This window comes from Diachasma alloeum, unplaced genomic scaffold (assembly GCF_001412515.2).
Source record: "Diachasma alloeum isolate Michigan unplaced genomic scaffold, Dall2.0 Dall_scaffold_00340, whole genome shotgun sequence".
NCBI lineage: Eukaryota > Metazoa > Arthropoda > Insecta > Hymenoptera > Braconidae > Diachasma > Diachasma alloeum.
The window spans coordinates 222,748-243,951 of NW_021680479.1; the positions used below are offsets into that span (position 1 = coordinate 222,748).

Consider the following 21,204-nt stretch of genomic DNA (forward strand, 5'->3'; position numbering starts at 1 on the left):
AAAATTGACAAATTTGATTTATGATTAATTTAATAGTTGAAAGATTGAAAATGTTGATTGATAATTGATATGAAAAAAATTATGATGAAATTTGAAAAATTGTACAGTATAGCTACCTGATTTTATATTCACCAAAATAATTTGTATTCTGTATTATGATTGTACCTATCGGTGAATTGATTATGTTCGTGCAGAGGGGAAATTCAGTAAATGTGAATGCTGAGATCTTAATTAGTGAGTTGGATTCATATTCATATATTTTATTCTGGGTGTTGTTTTTTTAGGACTGAATGAAAAACAGCCGGATGTTTGCGAATGTAAGTCGTCGGGTGAGACGGATTGGGGGAATTATTTCGGGGCTTTTGGGGGGTGAATGGGGACTTCTGTCGGGCGAAAGGGGAATTATTGCGAGGGGACAGTTTGGAGGTTTTTTTCGGAAATATGACGGGGTGATTAACTGCTGCGGAAATATATCAGTGGAAAATTGATTCAGATCCTTTTAAAATTACTTAACAACAAAAATTAAGTAAATTACGTAATTAAGTAATAAATTACGTTGTAAATTAAGTCATTAAATTACTTATATTAATTATAAGTAATTTTAAAAGAACTTTAACATAGATTAACCACAGTTCCTTACTTATTGATTTAAATTAGAAAATAATTTTTAATTCTCAATTATAATTAAATAATTAATTCTAAATATCTGAATTTGATTTTTCAATTAATTAAATAATCATTATTCTCGCGAAGTTGATTACTGATTTATAAAATACTTGAAAAATTGAAAAATTTGATTTATGATTAATTTAATAGTTGAAAGATTGAAAATGTTGATTGATAATTGATATGAAAAAAATTATGATGAAATTTGAAAAATTGTACAGTATAGCTACCTGATTTTATATTCACCAAATAATTTTTATTCTGTATTATGTTGTGCCTATCGGTGAATTGATTATGTTCGTGCAGAGGGGAAATTCAGTAAATGNTTGTACCTATCGGTGAATTGATTATGTTCGTGCAGAGGGGAAATTCAGTAAATGTGAATGCTGAGATCTTAATTAGTGAGTTGGATTCATATTCATATATTTTATTCTGGGTGTTGTTTTTTTAGGACTGAATGAAAAACAGCCGGATGTTTGCGAATGTAAGTCGTCGGGTGAGACGGATTGGGGGAATTATTTCGGGGCTTTTGGGGGGTGAATGGGGACTTCTGTCGGGCGAAAGGGGAATATTTGCGAGGGGACAGTTTGGAGGTTTTTTTCGGAAATATGACGGGGTGATTAACTGCTGCGGAAATATATCAGTGGAAAATTGATTCAGATCCTTTTAAAATTACTTAACAACAAAAATTAAGTAAATTACGTAATTAAGTAATAAATTACGTTGTAAATTAAGTCATTAAATTACTTATATTAATTATAAGTAATTTTAAAAGAACTTTAACATAGATTAACCACAGTTCCTTACTTATTGATTTAAATTAGAAAATAATTTTTAATTCTCAATTATAATTAAATAATTAATTCTAAATATCTGAATTTGATTTTTCAATTAATTAAATAATCATTATTCTCGCGAAGTTGATTACTGATTTATAAAATACTTGAAAAATTGAAAAATTTGATTTATGATTAATTTAATAGTTGAAAGATTGAAAATGTTGATTGATAATTGATATGAAAAAAATTATGATGAAATTTGAAAAATTGTACAGTATAGCTACCTGATTTTATATTCACCAAATAATTTTTATTCTGTATTATGTTGTGCCTATCGGTGAATTGATTATGTTCGTGCAGAGGGGAAATTCAGTAAATGTGAATGCTGAGATCTTAATTAGTGAGTTGGATTCATATTCATATATTTTATTCTGGGTGTTGTTTTTTTAGGACTGAATGAAAAACAGCCGGATGTTTGCGAATGTAAGTCGTCGGGTGAGACGGATTGGGGGAATTATTTCGGGGCTTTTGGGGGGTGAATGGGGGCTTCTGTCGGGCGAAAGGGGAATTATTGCGAGGGGACAGTTATTGGTGCTGTTTGGAGATTTTATTCGGAAATATGACGGAGTAATTAACTGCTGCGAAAATATATGAGTGGAAAATTGATTCAGATTCTTTTAAAATTACTTAATAACAAAAATTGTTGCTAAGTAATTTTGAAAGAAATTTAACACAGATTAATCAAAGTTCCTTACTTTTTTATTTAATTTTGAAAGTAATTTTTAATTCTCAATTATAGTTAAACAATTAATTCTAAATTATCTGAATTTGATTTTTCAATCAATTAAATAATCATCATTCTCGCAAAGTTGATTGCTGATTTATAAAATATTTAAAAAATTGAAAAATTTGATTTATGATCAATTTAATATTTGAATTAATTGATGTAATAAAAATTATAATGAAACTTGAAAAATTGTACAGTATAGTTACCTGATTTTATACGTACTAAACTAATTTTCATTCTGTATTATGATTGTGTCTAGCTCTGAATTGATTATGTTCGTGCAGAGGGGAAATACAGGAAATGTGAATGCTGAGGTCTTAATTAGTGAGTTGAATTCGTATTGTTGGGGAAATTTCTACTCACTGATTATCAATCCATGATACAGGGGAATTAAGGAGTATAGTTGGAAGTTAGTAGCTGCGAATTGTTTATTTGTCATTCTAGGTAACAGTGGTCTTTCATTTTTTTATCACTCGTGCGAAAAGTGAAATTTGATGCATTTCGTCTTTGGCCATTTCGCCTTTAGCGAAAGCTACTGACCTCCCACGAGTAAAAATAAAAATTTACGCACTCGTGTCGACATATGCTACTATGACACTACACCGAGTGTACGGTATAGTCGACGCGTGCGGTTTTTTATTTTGTGAGCCTCTTCTCCTGGGTTGTAAATCCCAGATATACTGATCTCTAGCGGGGAGATGCGACGAGATTAAAAACACAATTCACATACACTAGATAAAGTTTGAATATATTAATTACACAAGTTTAAAATTGTTTGCACACTTAGGTAAGGATTATATGACACTAATAAAGCTTTTAAAAACAGTTTTGATTACACAAATCACTAAAAGACTCAACTAAATTACGGATATTTGGTGTGAAGATTTGATTTTGTCAGAGTACAGAGAATAGTGTGTTTGAAATACAAATTTTGAGAGTGAGGGTTCCAGAGGACAAATGATTTTACAGAAATTTTCTCTCAGTTTTAAAATTGGTGAATTTCTAGGGAGGGCATGAAAGAAAGAAAGAGATCTGTGAAGCAGCCTCAACATGAGTTTGGGACCCTCGGGGCAAGTCCCAAGAGAAGCAAAAAAAGGGTATGAAATGTCCCTTCGTGCGCTCAGGTTTTATGACTTGTACGTGATTTCTGGTATTTCTCAGAGTGGAGAGTTCCTAATTTTTTCTATATTGCATGCCTATACTTTTTTTAATGAAGAAACTTAATTGAAAAAACGAATAGGGTTTTTCGAATATGAATCATTATACATACTGTGAGGGTTTTTGTTAAAGGATAATAAACTATTTCCTTCAGTTGAAATAATAAAATACATTTAATTAAATAAGCTTGGGTAATAAAATAGGACTGGACTCCAACTTCCCCTCATAACACCTTAAATTAAAAAAGAACTTTCAACACGCCCAAATTACTTAATTTTGTTTTATTAAAAAATGTTACGAATACATGCCTATGGATTATACAAATCAGACTGTGAAAAAATTGATTATGTTCCTGTAAACGCGAACATAAGGCAGTAAATACAACCCCTAATTACATGATTAATTACTCCTACTGTTAGATAAATTTCTACTAACTGGTTATTCATCAGACACACGAAACCACGAATTAATACTCGAAAATAAGCAACTAAACATGATAATAATCAACGGGAGTCTGTCGTTCTGCATTCTGGATAAAAAAATTCACTCCTTCCCTCAGTCCTTCTTCTTCGGCTTCTTGGGATTACGTGAGCGAGATTTAGCTTTGCATAATGGACAGATCGGTGCATTCCTGTGGATCTGCTGATGGCAGGAGAGACAGGACTTCATGGGTGGCGGTTGTTGCCTGAAAATTTATTGACATTATTTCTTGTCTATCGTGTGGCTCTGCTCATGAGACATTATCATTTCTGTAACGAAGCGGTGAAACGACAAAAAATTCAAGTCGACTTGGCTCTTTGCTGAGTTTTTGACGGATATCTCCGAATCTAACGGAGATAGCCAAATTTTCGTAATAACCTTTTTTGTAGCTCTCAATTCGCTCTACAAAAAAGGTCATAACACAAATTTTCGTATCTGCCTTAGTTTTCAAGATATTCCGGGAAAACTGACAGATAGTCAAAATTGACTTGAACCGTTTTACCCCTTCGGTACTGGTTTGCTTCATAATATAATTGCTATTTATTTACACTGTAGTAAAAAACTGTTTTTAGGGGAAAAAACTCATGAAATTTTGAATTTTTTTAGGCAATTTTTGATTGAATTTTTCGTTCATTGAGTTTTCCGTGGAATTTTGCATTCCCAATGTAAAAATTTAAAAGAATTGAGTGAAGTATTTTCAAACAGTGTAAATGAATAATTGAACCCGGAAATCTATAAAACGGTTATTTCTCAATCGACGAATGAATAATGCCTCATCCAGCAGAAAATAATCCATTAATAAAAATGATATAAAATTGAGTTATACCAGTGGTACCTGAATGTTGGAGCAGGCGGACCTGTGGCGGGTGGTAAGGGTCTGGGCTCGGGTTTACTGGGGCCCTGCAGCGGCTGAGGGGCTAAAAATGGCGTTGAAGCACCAGGATGCCCCGGATGTCCATGCAACCCGAGTGGTTGCATTAAATCATCCCCCCGAACTTCCACCCTCCACTCGGCTTTCTGCATAGGTCTATCAAAGTAGCTGGGATTCATACAAAGGCTCCCATTAAACCCCAAACAAGTGGACAATTGCATTTTCTTAATGAATGGGTGCAGTTGTTGCTGGTAAATTAGCAATTTGCTTCCAAATGGGTTCTCTTTTATCAATTCTTATTTTGCTATTGTCTTCTTCTATTTTTTCATGTTAAAGTACTATCATCAATTGAAATGGCATCAAAATTTATGCGACCCCCATCATATTCTGATAGAATCAAGAGGATATTGTTATCAATTTTTTGAGCCATGACTAATTCCATTTTTATTACAATTTTTTGAGTGATCGTTGAAAAATCGATTTTTGGAAAAATATCAATTTTTTCGAATCTGTATGAAAAATGGAATTTTAATTGGTGTCAATGAATAGAGCATATTAAAGTCTGTATTCATGAAAAAAATCATGAAATTCGATTCATCCCTAGCAAGAAAAAATTGGAAATTTAAATCTGAGCGATTACAAGGCTTCCATTCGGAAGCAAAACCACAAAGTTGAGGACAAGGTTTAGGACTGGTGGTTGTCACGTAAAAACTTTTGTTGGATATGAATTTTGAGGTTGACAAACGTCATTACGTGAGCCACTTTAGTCAGGGGGGATAATAAAACTTTTTCAACAGTGAGAAATGCCGACTTACTCTGGTGATATTAAGTCAGTCTCAGTCTCATAAAGTTCTGGCAGTCTCTCAAGGCCCAAATATTCCCTACGCATTCTATCAATGTCATGTTTTAGTGGTTGATACTCATTATTGTGGAGTATTTTAGCGTGCTCCCTGGCACGAGTTCTGGCTTCTTCCGCTTGTTTTATGACGGACTCCATCTGAGGAAGATACGTTTTACGCTCAGTGACATAAAGATTTAACGACTCAAACGTTAAGGATATCCAAGTATCTTTTATTTGACGACATTATAGATTCAACGATTTTCAATCACCAAATTTGTCTATTCAATTGCGTGAGAATTTTTTTTTTTAAATCATCAATATTCGCGTCATTAAAGTCACATTTTGCAGAGAATTATTATTTTTTGAACATTCGTTGTTTATAAATAAATAATTGAAATTGTGTAAATTTTCGGAAAGCTAATTTTTTTAGGCATGAAATCGATTTGTGGTAAAATTCTCAATATGAATAAGTTTTTTACGATTTCTAATAAATTATTTTCATGTTGGCAAATTGATTTTTTACAAATTATTGACAAAAAAAGCTGAAAATTTTCAAAAATTGCAATTTTTTAATTATTTCATCAATCTTTCTCATTTTTCAATTTTGTTGTTTATCTCCATGTTTATAAATCTTCAGTAGGGATCAAGAGAAAATTTCGAGAAATGAAAAAAACAACGTTCGTTAATTTGCCATAGGTGCGACGTTTTGCTAAATATCTAGCTTCTTCAGGCTCTTGACATGATCAACGTTTTAGTCGAAATAATTTAATAATTTCGCTTTTTTTCAGATTTTTAAAATGCTTTCTAACGGGTCAATATCGACATTCAAATTCAGACCTGTAAATTTTAAATTATAAAATCATTGTAAAATGCCCAGAAACTTGAGGTCAAATGAAGCTCAAACGAAAGCTCTGGTGTTGCATTACAAATGTAGAAAAGCACTTTACAAGAAAAAAAAAGCCAAAGAAGAAAGCATTTACATTTACCTTTTGCACAGAATTATTATATTTTGTAAACATTCGTCATTTCTAAATAATTAATGAACATTGTTCAAATTTTCCGAAACCTAATTTTTTCAGACATGAACTCGATTTCTGCAAAAATTCTAAAAATGAATAAACCTATAACGATTTCTAACAAATGATTTTTACGAGGGTAAATTGATTCTTCATAAATTGATAGAAAATGCTCGCAAAAAATTGCACTTTTTAAATCATTTCATAAATCTTCCTCAAAAGATTAAAAAAATGTTTTTAGGGATGCAATATCGAGATTAAAATTCAGACCTGCAGAGTTTAAATAATAAAATCATCGTAAAATGCCCAGAAATTTGGGGCGAAATGGGGCTCAAATGAAGAACTGGAGAAAACTATCCAAAGTCCTTGGATATCCCCAAAATATTTGAAATCTCTCATCTCATAAACTCCCCTCAATGTCCTTTCTCCCCTAAAAACTCACGGTATTAATGTCAGCGTGAATTTGCCTCAATTCCTCGACATGTGCCATTTTCTCCTGCATAAGTAGCTCCATTTCTTGTTTGTAATCCATCAGACACTTGTCCTCGTGCTCAGTCTGCTCGACCTCCTGAATAATCCTCTGCTTCATCTTCTCCAATTGCAGTGTCTTTGACCTGGAGAAAGCGTAAATAATGAGTGACAATCGTGAAGAAATGGGGGCAGAAATCCCTCCAGATATAATCGATTTTATCTGAGAGCGATGGGAGAAGCTGAAGCCTGGAAAATCAATAGTGAATAAAATGCCAGAGCGAGTGATCCAAATTTATGGACTGTTAATCCTATGGAAATCCTCGGCCAGATGGGGAACTATTTCGAGTTTTTCCAGGCAGGAGTGACTGCTGAAGGGAGGGGCTGCTAAAGTAACATCCGATGAATATATTCAGGAGTGAAAATGTACCTTATATCCTTGAGTGCCTCCAGCTTTGCAAAAATCACCGTAGTATCCGCCGACATTTTTACCACTGTTTCCTCTCCGGAATTTATTCCCACAGGTGCATTAATATTCAATAATTGAATGGCCGATTGTTGCCAGTGATAACAGCACTGTTGTTACAGGGGCGAAAAATCCACGAATTGGTTGGAAGAATAACTTTCAATAACTCCCTGATGTTTTATCAATGCATGCGCGGAGATTCATCTCGTAAAACTGGAGTTTCGAGGGGAATGATGCACTCGATTTTCTCGTCTTGTCACTATCACGTCTCGTTAACACTGGGTATTGTTTTTATGAATTTTTACGAGCGGTAATGTCACTGCGGGGGGGATTGATGGGAAGAGTTTAATTTATGAGTGAGACTTTTGGGGGTTTTGGAGCAAACGCCTTTGTGCAGCATCAGTGCTGTGGACCCGACGCAACTATCGGCTACAAGCACCCCCTTTTCTCCCCAAAATGGATATGTATTCGTCAGGGAGCACGAGAAAACGGTAGAGCCGGTGCGATAGGATTGCATCTTCTCGGTTGATAAGGGAGATTGAAGAGATGGAGAGGGGTCGGTAAGGAAGGGTGAAGGGTTTTCAGGCGGGAAATTCCAAAATCTTGGGGAATGTTCTCCAATCTGACGGCCTGCGAAAATGGCGCATTTAACAACGCCATGTTTTCTTGGTTTTAATTTTTTTTTTTCAATTGTTTTTGAAAAATTTATGACCTTTTTTTCTGAGATTAGATATCCTCTTCTCAATTCATTGTTTATAATCATTCTCATGTCCGAATTTATCAACGGTTAAATTTTCATATTACAATAAATGATTCNTAAAAATTCATTTGGAATATTGAGTCACAGCTTCTTTTCATTCACATCAGAAATTTTTTATTTGGATATTAATATTATTTGTTCAAAGTGAAAAAATCGATCACCATTTTCACTATATTGCATTCAGATTCTCCTATTCTTAACGTCAAAAATGTGAGATAATCTCATAATTCTAGCTATTAATTCTAATCAACTTTGTTCGAAGAAAATCTCAGTAAACGCAATATTAAGAAAGTTGAATTATTCTATTTTCCTCTGATCTGAATGATTTGGACAATTATGATTCGTTGATTCATGTTTCACAGAATGGTATTCAATTCTCTTTTGTTTGTTCGGCGGGGTTCTTGTGAGAATTTGTGAGAATCCTTCCAAAAATTAGTGTGCTGTTCACCAACGCTGGGACATAACAGGGAGTCATGGGAGAATTCGCATGTGGCACACTAATTTTTACGGGAATCCCCCGAAAAAGTGGCCGGAGTCCCACCAAAAATTAGGCTGCCCCTTATGAATTTTTCGACGACCCCATGTTATGTCCCGGCGTTGGGGGACAGCACACTAATTTTTGGGAGATTTTTTTCTCAGTGCAAGACGATTGTATTCATGAAAATCGCCTTACGTTCTCTCTATATTCTAAAAATCCAAATCGACTTCTGATGATAAAAATTTGGTACTCGAAATTGAGACTCCACAATTAAGTGTCACAAGGGTCAAAATAATGGTCATGAGGGTCAGAATAAAGGTCATCAGGTTCATAAGGGTCACGAGGTTCCGAATTAGGGTCACAAGGGTCAAAATCATGGTCATGACAGACAAAATAAGGGTCACGAGGTTCAGAATCAGAGTCATGAGAGTCAAATTAAGGGTCACAAGTTTCAGAACAAGAAAGATAGCGGTCATATGTGCATCATATGGGGGTTTTCATCTCCAGTAAAACAAAAAATCATCAAATTCATTATCCGTAGCATATAGTTTATTATACTCATATACCGTGCACATGCACATAAGTTTTATGACAATAATCTAAGCACGAGGACGTCACAGCATATGCTCATGTATTAAATATGAATGACATAAATGATTCGATCTACAGCTCAACGATTGTTCGTGTGATAAATGGATAAAAGATGATCAATGATTAGCATTGTTGCGTCTTCCACGTCTCTTCCTGCCACCGCCCCCACGTGCCCCAGCAGCTGCCCACTGCTCGTAGAATCGTTCAGCCTCGAGCCACTCTTGATACTTGTACCACCACTCCTCCCACTTGACGTAGTCATCGAGAGTCAAATCTCGTAAGTACCCACGTGCTTTGTAGTAATCGTACCGCACTCTCACGTCGTCCCAACAGTCAAGACCTCTCGGCCCTTGTGCCAATAGAGATTCTGGGTAGTGGCCAGGTGGTGGTGAATCGTAGCCTAATCGTGCAATTCTCTCCTCTCCCTCGATCACCACTTTCATTGCGTTCTCACCGTCCTTCGTTATACGCATGTTCTCCATGTCTCGACGATCTACACTCCATTGTGCCATTTTTCCAAATCTAAAATTACATTGTTGTAATAATCTTCAAGTGGTCTAATGAATTGGAGGCGTAATTGAAATAAAATGGGCGGTTTCTCATCAATGAGAGAGGTTCCCACATGAAAAAAATGTTTTCACTGATAGAAAGGATTAGTTATTGTTAACAAATGGATCTGGTTGGAGGCTAGGTCTATTCGGTTTCGCCAAATGTTCATTCGTTAATAGTTAACAAATACATATTTGAGGAGCCTTGTTTGATTCAAGATGTAATTCCGGCAAAATCGCTATATCTCACTTATAAGTTTTGGATTATAATTTTTTCTATGAGAGTTGTAACAGCAGAACAGTTCGATCAGTCTGGCATTCGTACAGGAGAGAAAAATATATGAGTCATACATTCAGTCTATATGACTATGCATTCAGTTTCATTCCATTCTCATTCACTCGGGGGAAAAGTCATTTACTTCATTCTGTAACAATATATTGCGGCAAAATCGAGTGTTCAGTTTGGCAATTCTCTCTCGTCCCGAAATAGTCGGGAACATGTGTCTTATTTCGTCATTCGGTTGAAACTTGGAATTTTGTGTCGTTTCAACACCAGAATATCATCTGTGTTGATTGAATGGATGATCGACTTACCGCTCTGACAATGTCATCTTCGGTGGCCCCACGTTAGAAGCATTGGAAGAGCTGTCACTGTCTTCACTCCCTGAAGACTCTGCTTGTGCGTGAATAACAGCTGTTGGTGGCGGATGACTCGAGTGAGTCTTCTCAATCTTCACAGGCTTTCTCATCTAGACAAATTAACACAGCTATCTCTCTCAAGTATTTACACGAAACATTGTCATACTGAGAAATACTCGTTCGAATTTTCATTTTCGATTCGANCTCACCATTCTACCCGGCCAGGAATCGAACCTGGAACCTATCCGTTGTGAGGCAACGGCCTTAACCACTACGCCAGGCCACCGGGCTACATTGCCCATGTATTTTTTTTTTTTTTTTTTTTTTTTATAAACCCAAAGAATGGAGAGTGTTGGATTTCGGGGTTTTCCCCGAGATCAAAATTCACTCTCCCAAGTTCTTTTATGTTAAGGAAAGGTTTATTGCTTTATATTGCTATGGAGTCTTCCATGAAACCCCATAATCCAATAGCGAGAAACATTAAAATTAAAAATGGATCTGTTACCAAAGGGATCGGCTCCGGGACTCTCGGATCCTCGGGTACCCTGTGATGCTTCTCCTTCCGCCTGGCCTTGGCAGCCTCCTTCTCCCTCATCGCCTTGTACTCCTTCTGATGGCGTGACTGTGGCTGCGGCGCCGGGGGTGGTGTACGCGGACGCGGTATTGGCGGGGGTGAGCGTGGCCTTGAACGCGGTATAGCCGTCCTCGAACTGGAGCTAGCAACGACATGCTCCTTCACGTGTCCCCTCTGGCGCACATGAGGCGACAGTGATCTTGAGCGTGATCGTGATTGGGCTTGTACGCGACGACGATCCCTCGGCGAACAAACCGAACACGACCTGTCCGAACAGGTGGAACCCGTACTGGGACTCCGGGCCGCTCTACCCCTCGTGTGGGAGCGTTCGCGTGGCGATCGTGCACGAGGACTGTAGGGTGATCGTGGCCGAGGACTCCTCGGGCTACGGGGATGATTCCTACTGGTCTCCCCGCTGGTAGACCCTACATAGAGCTCCTTGTAGCCACTGTGGCGCCATCTGTTTGGATCGCGCTCCTCGGCCTCGAGGAGCTTCTTGTTCCAGTAGGAGGACTTTGATTCGCGCGCTTTACGCATTACGCTGTCAAGCTCTTTGCGCTTGGAGGAGGACGACTCGCCGTGGGGACGAGTCTGGGGGATGCTTGTGTCCATTCGCATCTTGCTGGAGCTTGTCCCCAATCGACGACGGCTGTCGTAGTCCCTTGACATTGCTGAGAATTATATTTAATTCGTCAGGTCAAGGGTCTATCTTTGATTTTCGAGGGCTGCAGGAGGGATGGGGTATTTAGGGTGGGAATAGGCTGCGGAGAATTTTTTTGTGGGAATTATTAGAGATGGGGAATAAATTCGCAGGAAAATTTAGGTATTGCTGTTAGCTGCTTGGATGTGGTCTATATTGGTAGAATCCTAATCGATTTTTGGTGATGAAAATTTGGTGTTCGAAATTGAGACTTGAACATTAATGGTCGGAAATGAAGGGTTAACATAGGGGTCATGAGGGTTATAGAGAGGATCAGAATGAGGGTCGCGAGGGTCAAATTAAGAATCAGAGTAAGGGTCGCGGGTGTCAAAATAAGGGTCATGGAGGTCATATGGGGCTCTCTCGATATTATCAAAATCCAAATCGATTTCTGGTGATGAAAATTTGGTCCTCGAAATTAAGACTCAAAAATTGATGGGCAGAAATGAAGGGTCAAAATCAGGGTCACGTGGGTTATAAGGATCACGAGGGACAAGTTAAGGGTCAGAATAAGGATTTTGGGAGTCAAAATAAGGGTCATGAAGGTCATATGAGACTCTATATTATCAAAATCCAAATCGACTTCTGGTGATGAAAATTTGGTACTCGAAATTAAGACTCAAAAATTAATGGGCAGAAATGAAGGGTCAAAATAAGGGTCACGAGGGTTATAACGAGGGTCAGAATGAGAGTCGCGAGGGACAAGTTAAGGGTCACAAGGGTCAGAATAAGGGTTTTGGGAGTCAAAATAAGGGTCATATGGGGCTCTATTATCAAAATCCAAATCGACTTCTGGTGATGAAAATTTGGTACTCGAAATTAAGACTCAGAAAATTAATGGCCAGAAATGAAGGGTCAAAATAAGGGTCATATGGGGCTCTATTATCAAAATCCAAATCGACTTCTGGTGATGAAAATTTGGTACTCGAAATTAAGACTCAGAAAATTAATGGCCAGAAATGAAGGGTCAAAATAAGGGTCACGAGGGTTATAACGAGGGTCGCGAGGGACAAGTTGAGGGTCATAAGGGTCAGAATAAGGATTTTGGGAGTCAAAATAAGGGTCATGAGGGTCATATGAGGCTCTATATTATCAAAATCCAAATCGACTTCTGGTGATGAAAGTTTGGTACTCGAAATTAAGACTCAAAAATTAATGGGCAGAAATGAAGAGTCAAAATAAGGGTCACGAGGGTTATAACGAGGGTCGCGAGGGACAAGTTGAGGGTCATAAGGGTCAGAATAAGGATTTTGGGAGTCAAAATAAGGGTCACGAGGGTTATAACGAGGGTCAGAATGAGAGTCACGAGGGACAAGTTAAGGGTCACAAGGGTCAGAATAAGGGTCATGGAGGTCATATGGGGCCCTATATTATTAAAATCCAAATCGACTTCTGGTGATGAAAATTTGGTACTCGAAATTAAGACTCAAAAATTAATGGGCAGAAATGAAGGGTCTAAATAAGGGTCACGAAGGTTATAACGAGGGTAAGAATAAGGGTCACAAGGGTCAGAATAAGGGTCATGGAGGTCATATGGGGCCCTATATTATTAAAATCCAAATCGACTTCTGGTGATGAAAATTTGGTACTCGAAATTAAGATTCAAAAATTAATGGGCAGAAATGAAAGGTCACAAGGGTTATAATGAGGATCAAAATAAGGGTCGCGAGGATCAAATTAAGGGTCATAAGAGTCAGAATAACGGCCATGGGTCAAAATAAGGGTCAGAATAAGGTCATGGAAGTCATATGGGGGTTATCGAGTGAAGCAGGCAGAGGGTGCAGCTCTCTAATTCAGGAATAATGATATATCTGAATCATATTCAATTCATCACATCAAGGATTTTTTTCATTTTTGTCAGAGTTTAGTGCGATGTGACAATCTTTCATGAATAGGTCCTTCTGAGGACGTTTTTTATAAACAAAAATAAGAGCCAGTGCGAAAATTCTCCCAAAAATTCACCCTAACTCAATACAAATGATCAACTTCGAGGCAGATTTTAGTTTTCAATAGAGCTCAGTTTTGGGGTCATCACAAAGGGAAAGAATTGTTCTTGAAAAAAAAATTATTAAATTATTAAATTTCATCAGCACTTCAACCCGTCACTAATATTTAAAAAAAGTAAAGTGTCCATTTTACCCCAACCTCCTCTACCTCTATAAATAATAATTATTATCAATCTCCTTTCGGCTCCAAAATCCTTTCATTCCGCTCAAGCTTCATATATATATATATATTTTTTTTTTGAGAAGGATTGCCAACGATCACTGGAGGTGACCCTCCAAAAAAAAAATCCGAAATTTGCAAGTTTTTCATTGCAATCCCCACACCCGCGAATTGTATAAAAATTTCGCAAAAAAAATTGTCATTTGTTTGATTGACCTCGGCAATTCTAAAAAAAAAACTCACCGAATTTCGAGATTCCTCAGACGTACGTCGACGATTACCTCCAGCCTCTTCAAATCCAAAAAAAACTCCTGCGAGTACAGTGTAAGACGTTAGTTCTCATATCACTGAATACGATTTATCGTTTGCAATAAACGTATTATTTTCATACATTCACAAATAACAACCAGTAAATGCACTTATATACTTCATGAATTATGTGCTCTGTCTGTCGCAATCGCGATACCGACGAGCCCCCGAGACTCCCGAATTTCCTCAAAATGAAAAACCAATTGATCCTCGATAATCGTGACAATTGGCAGGGGCAACGAACCCGACAGCATCCGGAAGCGATTTCGGCATCACCCGAGTGATGCAGCGATCGCGGTCAGCCCTCCCTGCCACAATCAATCGATAAACAATCGCGAATGGAGAGAAAAACAACAATGAGGTAAGTTTGGCTGTCAGAATTTGAATGAGTCGAACCGACGCGCCATTTTTTCCACCGAAAATGGACGCAAGGTCATCCGCTGGCGATGCTCATCATCCCGAGACGTCACAGTCGACCGAGAGACGTCGTAATCCCGAGGAAATTATCATTTTCTCAGTCTCGCGAGCCGAAATCCCGTGGGATTATTTTTTTCAGCGAATGAACTCAGGCTTTCAGACGCCATGAGACATCGAACGAGACAGACAGAGCAGCAATCAACATCCCCGGCAAATTTATCCGTCGTAAAACTTGGCATGCATGTAAATCTCGATAAAATCCTTCGATTTACGTGGCACATAACCCCGTACATCGCTCCCACGGAAATTCAATACCCCGATAGGTTCTAAGTACATCGCGCTGGGGGAGAGGAGAAAGTGAACGGCTTGTTCCACAGTTTATCTAATAACGGACACTCACGTTTCAACTGTTCTCGGTATTGTTTTTTATCGATTACTGAGACACTCCGAGGATTAGCGATTTTTAGATTAACGAGTTGGTCGATTTTTTGGACTTATTTTTTTACCAAAATCTCGCGTGACGTTGTGGACACCGCTAGGATCAGGGATGGTGGATCCACTTTGGGGCGAGGATTGTTTACGGATCGAAGGCGTCACAAGTGCTGGGAAATATCGCGGTTTCGGTCGGTAGAGTCGCTTGAGGGAAGTTCGAGCAGGGGCCGGTAGGGTGGGCGATTGTTTTGAAAACATCGATTATCGAAGAATCGGTATTGTTTGAAATATCGAGGTTGTGAATCGATTTTCCGGGAAAAATATCGATTATTTTAAAAATCGTTATGTTATTTTTCATTACATGGATAACAAAACAAATTTCTATAAAATATTTCTTTTAATGTCGTTTTTATTGAAAAAAAAAACATCGATTATCGGGGAATTGGTTTTTTTTTTAATATCGAGGTTGTGAATCGATTTTTCTGAGAAACGATAAATTTTGTCAGGTTGATCGAAAACATCGACGTTTAGAAAAAGAATCGAAAGTCGATTAATCGACCGTTGAGAACATCGAATGGAAAACATTGATGTGTGGGCATGCAAAATCGATGTTTTCGATTAATCGACAAAACATCGTCCATATAATCGTCCGAGGGCTGCGACATGGCGCGGGCGTCAGTCGAGTGCTAATTGCCGGGAGCTATTGTTGATAAATAACACGTGTGTTGTTGATAATTGATTTTAGTAAATTGGTGGGAATAGGAGTTGAAAGATGGTTGTGGCCATTGGTTTCGAAGGAAGTGCCAATAAACTCGGGATTGGGATCATCCGGGATGATGAGGTACTGTCGAATGTCAGGAGGACGTACGTCACACCCCCCGGTGAAGGTAATTCCATTCATTAATGATGAAAGATTAATTAATTCATCGTAAAACGAGGAAAAAAATGTTACTCGTTAAATAACATTTTTAATCGTCGATAATTTCAGATTGGCAGAGTGAAATTGAACGATTTTTTTTTCATTTTGAAGGTTTTTTTGTCGATTTTGAAATGAGTCCTGACTCATCCAAATCGCATCGTTAGGTCCGGAGATATTACGAATTCAGTTTTTGTTGATTTCGTCTTAAACCAGATGTTTATATTTTGGTTTCTGTTGAATTGTGAATTATCTCAATAACAAGTGATTGTAGGAGAAAATGCCCCAGAACATTTTCTATGGAAAATTCAATTCTCTACAAAAACGATCTTTTCATATTTTCTCGTAGATCCCTTCATTAACGAGATAAATCCAAATTCCCAGGGCCATAAAATTAAATTTTCATGTTTCCCCAATTTTTCTCTGAACTCTCGATTGAATAATCTTTCCTCAGGGTTTCTCCCAAGAGAAACAGCTGTTCACCACAGAACACACGTCCTCGAGGTACTGAAGCAAGCCCTGAGTGATGCAAAATTGACAATGAAAGAGGTAGACGTGATATGTTACACAAAAGGCCCTGGAATGGGTGGACCCCTCTCAGTGCTGGCTCTGGTCGCCAGAACAGTTGCCCAGATCTACAACAAACCGATAATAGGGGTAAATCACTGTGTTGGGCACATCGAGATGGGAAGGTTGATAACCAAGAGCGAGAATCCAACGATTCTCTACGTCTCTGGGGGTAACACACAGATAATTGCGTACGCGAAGCAGAGGTACAGGATTTTCGGGGAGACGATTGATATCGCTGTTGGAAATTGTCTGGACAGGTTTGCCAGGCTCCTCATGCTCTCCAACGACCCCAGCCCTGGCTACAACATTGAACAAATGGCTAAGACGTAAATCACAACTAAATCCCCATTCGACGTTTCAAAAAACAATAAAACAAAAATTTACAAATTATTCTAGGGGTAAAAAACTAGCTCCTCTTCCTTACACAGTCAAAGGAATGGACGTGTCATTCTCTGGGATATTATCGCACATTGAGGAGCGATTAGAGGACTGGTTGAGCTCTGGAAAATACACGAAAGAGGATCTATGCTTCTCCCTGCAAGAAACTCTCTTTGCAATGTTGATAGAAATCACAGGTGACAAAGACTACAAAACAAAAGTCGATATATCTCCGGAAGCAGTGGATTTAGGAAAAAATGTATCAGGTCATTTTTTGTAGAGAATTTTCTCAGCTACAAAAAAGGTTCCATAGCATTTTCTGCTAAACCCATTCCTTTTCCAGATATAATGAAAATACTGTGATAAAGAATTTTCAAACAATTTCTGTCATCATTTCGATTTAGAATCTAATGATTAATATTGCATTGTCATGATTTCAGAGAGAGCAATGGCTCACGTGGGCTCCAACGAAGTCCTGATAGTCGGTGGAGTTGGCTGCAACGAACGTCTCCAAAATATGATGGAAATAATGTGCAAGGAGCGCTCCGCGAAGCTCTACGCCACCGACGAGAGATTCTGCATAGACAACGGAGTGATGATAGCAGTGGCTGGCCTCCTCCAGTTTAACCACGGAAAACCCACCCCCTGGAACGAGACGACCTGCTCCCAGAGATATCGAACCGACGATGTATTAATCACTTGGCGACAATAAAAAAAAACCCTCAATTCCAATGTTTCATGCTGCCTATTCAGAAGTGCAGCCAATCCCAGCCCCAATGAAGTCCCCAGACCTGTCCAAGACAAATGGGAATTCATCCCCTCGATGATTCCCCCGAAAACAAATCATGAAGAAAGCTTTTGGTTAGACCTAATGGATGCAGGTCCCCTAATGCCTTGAGTCGGGAATCCCCGGACTTCTCAAAGAATCGTGACAAGATGATTCGATAAGTTATCGGAAATAAAAACTCCTAGGCCAAATAACATAGCCACATTCCTGGCAGAGACAGACTCAAAGTTTTAAAATTATTCACGATTTCACTAAAAGTAACAATATAACAATATAAAAATTGAAAATAGGTGCAACTAAATAAAAGTTGACAGAAAAACTGAAGTTCATATGTAAATAATACTCGAATGAAGTTATGTGAATAATCCAACGATGGATTAATATTTATCAATAAAAAAATGCCGTGAGTAGATGACTAATGCCTGAGGCTCTTCACGATAACGAGATTTTTATTAAAGGTTTATTAATTTAAAACGGTTCTCTTGGAGATTATGGCTGGGTCAATCTCGCAAACTCATGTAGGATCATAATCATTCGGACACAGGATATTTAATTTAATGAAATAATGAATGTATATTTGAGTTAAATTCGGATTTCAAAAAAAAGTACACCGTTGTGGGAGCTAAACTTCTTTACATCTTGACGCGTCATCCATCCGATCAGAACTGACTCACTCTTTACTCTCTCATTCGGGCAAACACTCTTTTCTATATCTATTTCAAAATTACTTTTCTCACTCTCACTCATGCTCAATTTGAATTGAGCCCAATACTTCGACCCTCTTAAATAAAATATTAGAATATTGAAATCGCGAATTTTCGACTCTGGTGTTTTCTGAGGATAAGACCAACTTTTGAAAATAAGCGTTCCGAAGGAACACTGGATGAACAAATGGTCAACTTTTTTTTTATTTTAGCATTTCAAACTTACAAGTTTATTATGCTGTTATGCCCCAAAATAACGTCATGACTCATTCATTATTTTATATTCATCACTCATTATTTTACTAATTCAGCGTTCATGTGCAACCCAGACAGCAAAACTCGACAATTTGCCGCAATTTATCGGCAAAATAGCCTTCTTTATGGCAAACTTTCGGATCACTGTTTACTGGGAACACTGCTGACCAGTGTCATAACATGACCCGCTTAATTATTATATAAATTGAACTCACGAGGATGCGGGAGTTCAGTCGTCAACGTAAATCAAGCATAATACTTATTTTGTATCATCTTTGTAAATTCCGCATATCTATCCCTTCAGGATAACTATGAGTTAGTTTGAATAAATAAATACCTCTAATTCTACCGAGTAATACACCGAATTCCAGTATCTACCCACTGTAGGGAGATTTATCTCCAATTAGCAGAACCCAGGGCTTCATCCCTAACAATGCTGAAAAAAGGAATAAATAGAAGTTTTTATATTGATTTATTCTACATAAATACCATAATAGTGTGTCAACTTAGATAGATAGCTCACTGCTTTTGCCAAAATTATCCATAATTTTCGCTAATGAAATATAAGTTTTACATAAGAGAGGTCTAATATGATGAGGTGGTAAATATCCTTTTGCACATAGACTAGGGTAGACTAGACTAGAGATCATTTTCGCTCGTGGTGTATCATAGAAGGGCCATAGTTGAGTGTTAGCAACGAAAATGTAAGGAAATAGATTGGATAATAAAACTGCAGAAAATGAAAAATGATGAGAAAATTGTCGGTTTTAGAGGAAATTTCTTGAAATGGTGTGATTTTCAGGGAAATATAGGTCATTGCCAAAATACATGATTAAGGTCCTCAACAGACTGACCACACTTGCATTCTGAAGAGCTACCAATATTCACAATTGTCAACAAATCACAAGTGATACGAGCCAAACGAGGAAAACTCAATTTATTAATCTCACGGAATTGAAAAATAAGATTGTCGAGGTGCACAAGAGAACGCGAGACAAGACGATTTTTTTTCTTGCGCATATCCAACAAGACAAAAGACGAATTTTCTCTTGCCAATTGGAACAAGACAAGACCAGAGAAAAACCCTAAAATGACAAGACAACACAAGAACTACTTGATTCTTGTCTTGTCGCTTCACTGGATGGAAGGCACTGGTGTTGGTAGACTATACGGACCCTTTCTCAATATAAATTTTATATTTGGGAATTTTTGGGATCCGATGCCAGCCACGTCCGCGCCGTGGGTCCTGGGTGACGCCAAGAGCTGGTAAGGCTCGTAATTCGATGCTTTACCATGCTCGTGAATTTAGAAAGTGACTATCTTTAAATTAATTTATTAAAATAAATTTGCCTTTTGAAGGAAGGTGGCGAAATGGGAGGTCCCGTACACCTACCCGGCCACTTATATAATTATATAAAGTGTTCCGAAGAGTCCTAAATTCACCTCTGGCAACCCACTCCCCATGTGACAATTTCTAGCAGGGTATCTGGCAGGGGTACGTATTGTATACCAAAACCAAGGCACTTGTCAAAATGATTGAATCACCAGTCAATCCTCCCAGTAGCCATTTTCCCCCATTCACCCTAAGCCCAACCACAGATATTGCTCATACAGGGTAGCCGAGTTTATCGTCCAGGGGTAAAAAGACAGGCAGGCGCATAGCTGGCTCGCGTCCAAGTAATGCTCCGTCACAATCGTATGAAGCCAGAGCCAGCAGAAGCAGTTGAGCGTCTCAGTCGTGACTAGTCTTCTCAAAGTAACACTGGCTATCATACAAAAGAAATACAGATAACTCGAGGCGCTCAAGTTACCTTGTCAAAAAAAAAGAACAATTTTCCCCCAATTTTTCTAAATTTACCGAGACCAAGTGATCGCCTCAATGGATTACCCGTGCTGTTCAGTGATAAATACCAACAATTCGTAAAAAGAGAGAAGCGTGCGACTGCGGGGGGCACACATGGCAATCGATAGGGGAGAGAATTCATAGAGCTTGCTCGCAGCGCCCATGAAACAAGTGGCAAAGCACGTTTCGCAAGCACCTGAAGGCGTTGGATTGTTGAGTTATCGTGACGAAATATGTTTATCATACCAGTGAGTGACCTGTTTCAAGTGACAAACTGGGGTCTTCCTTAAAAAGGTGAGGGCAACACCGACAATTGAGTGAATGAAAAAAAAAAAACAAAATAACACTCGCGAATGAAACAAATAATACTATTTTATTTTCCCCTCGAGTTATTTTTATCCAGATTTTTTTATTGGCGAGACGAAGCTATTGAATTTGAAAATACATGTATTTATTTACCGTCGAGGGTTTGCGCAGAGGCAATTTACCATTGAGTCTAATAGAATGTATTTAACTGATGGATCAATGCATTGGAAATGCAATTGTGTCACTATACGGGGGGACTATTTCTATGATTGAAGCTATGGCATTAGGGGGGGGGGGGG

At 38.0% G+C, this 21,204-nt stretch overlaps 4 protein-coding genes across 10 annotated transcripts in view; 2 read left to right on the plus strand and 2 right to left on the minus strand.

Moving 5' to 3' along the window:
- Positions 1–3,689: 3,689 nt before the first annotated feature.
- LOC107040703 (zinc finger C4H2 domain-containing protein) lies at positions 3,690–8,158 on the minus strand. Of its 4 annotated transcripts, none has more exons than XM_015260905.1 (5): positions 7,497–8,158; positions 7,041–7,212; positions 5,557–5,738; positions 4,697–4,897; positions 3,690–4,075 (listed from the first exon to the last, which is right to left on the minus strand). In XM_015260905.1, the coding sequence occupies exons 1-5, from the start codon at positions 7,550–7,552 to the stop codon at positions 3,946–3,948; spliced, it is 741 nt and encodes a 246-aa protein (XP_015116391.1). In that variant the 5' UTR covers positions 7,553–8,158; the 3' UTR covers positions 3,690–3,945. The 4 variants fall into 4 exon arrangements, with proteins under 4 accessions (XP_015116391.1, XP_015116390.1, XP_015116389.1 ...); XM_015260904.2 differs by having other exon boundaries at positions 4,706–4,909; positions 7,497–8,154; XM_015260903.1 differs by having other exon boundaries at positions 4,697–4,909; positions 7,497–8,154.
- Positions 8,159–9,297: 1,139 nt separating this feature from the next.
- On the minus strand, positions 9,298–15,325 carry LOC107040725 (arginine/serine-rich protein 1). 2 transcript variants are annotated; one of them, XM_015260934.1, is made up of 5 exons: positions 15,221–15,325; positions 14,232–14,299; positions 11,054–11,793; positions 10,504–10,658; positions 9,298–9,883 (listed from the first exon to the last, which is right to left on the minus strand). In XM_015260934.1, exons 3-5 carry the CDS (start codon positions 11,789–11,791, stop codon positions 9,478–9,480), a joined length of 1,299 nt encoding a protein of 432 aa, XP_015116420.1. In that variant the 5' UTR covers positions 11,792–11,793; positions 14,232–14,299; positions 15,221–15,325; the 3' UTR covers positions 9,298–9,477. The 2 variants fall into 2 exon arrangements, with proteins under 2 accessions (XP_015116420.1, XP_015116419.1); XM_015260933.1 differs by having other exon boundaries at positions 15,115–15,324.
- Positions 14,789–19,486, plus strand: LOC107040727 (probable tRNA N6-adenosine threonylcarbamoyltransferase). Its single transcript, XM_015260935.2, has 5 exons — positions 14,789–14,924; positions 15,892–16,033; positions 16,517–16,958; positions 17,029–17,207; positions 17,451–19,486. Exons 2-5 carry the CDS (start codon positions 15,919–15,921, stop codon positions 17,720–17,722), a joined length of 1,008 nt encoding a protein of 335 aa, XP_015116421.1. The 5' UTR covers positions 14,789–14,924; positions 15,892–15,918; the 3' UTR covers positions 17,723–19,486.
- Positions 19,487–20,465: 979 nt separating this feature from the next.
- Positions 20,466–21,204, plus strand: part of LOC107040724 (potassium voltage-gated channel protein Shab) — a 32,927-nt gene continuing 32,188 nt past the window's right edge. For all 3 annotated transcript variants that reach the window (XM_015260930.1, XM_015260932.1, XM_015260931.1), the window contains exon 1: positions 20,466–20,893. The gene's annotated coding sequence lies outside the window, so the exon portion shown is untranslated. The remainder of the gene's footprint in view (positions 20,894–21,204) is intronic.

What these genes read in the sequence shown, in the direction of transcription:
- LOC107040703 (XM_015260903.1), bottom strand. Translation starts at nt 7,552, where the DNA reads ATGTCGGCGGATACTACGGTGATTTTTGCAAAGCTGGAGGCACTCAAG. An exon ending in TTCACGCTGACATTAATACC is followed by an intron (nt 5,739 to 7,040) that starts GTGAGTTTTTAG and finishes TATCTTCCTCAG; the next exon opens with ATGGAGTCCGTCATAAAACA. An exon ending in CCAACATTCAGGTACCACTG is followed by an intron (nt 4,076 to 4,696) that starts GTATAACTCAAT and finishes ATAAATTTTCAG; the next exon opens with GCAACAACCGCCACCCATGA.
- LOC107040725 (XM_015260934.1), bottom strand. Translation starts at nt 11,791, where the DNA reads ATGTCAAGGGACTACGACAGCCGTCGTCGATTGGGGACAAGCTCCAGC. An exon ending in TCCCGGAGCCGATCCCTTTG is followed by an intron (nt 10,659 to 11,053) that starts GTAACAGATCCA and finishes TAATTTGTCTAG; the next exon opens with ATGAGAAAGCCTGTGAAGAT. An exon ending in AAGATGACATTGTCAGAGCG is followed by an intron (nt 9,884 to 10,503) that starts GTAAGTCGATCA and finishes ATGTAATTTTAG; the next exon opens with ATTTGGAAAAATGGCACAAT.
- LOC107040727 (XM_015260935.2), top strand. Translation starts at nt 15,919, where the DNA reads ATGGTTGTGGCCATTGGTTTCGAAGGAAGTGCCAATAAACTCGGGATT. An exon ending in ATTGAACAAATGGCTAAGAC is followed by an intron (nt 16,959 to 17,028) that starts GTAAATCACAAC and finishes AAATTATTCTAG; the next exon opens with GGGTAAAAAACTAGCTCCTC. An exon ending in AATGTTGATAGAAATCACAG is followed by an intron (nt 17,208 to 17,450) that starts GTGACAAAGACT and finishes TCATGATTTCAG; the next exon opens with AGAGAGCAATGGCTCACGTG.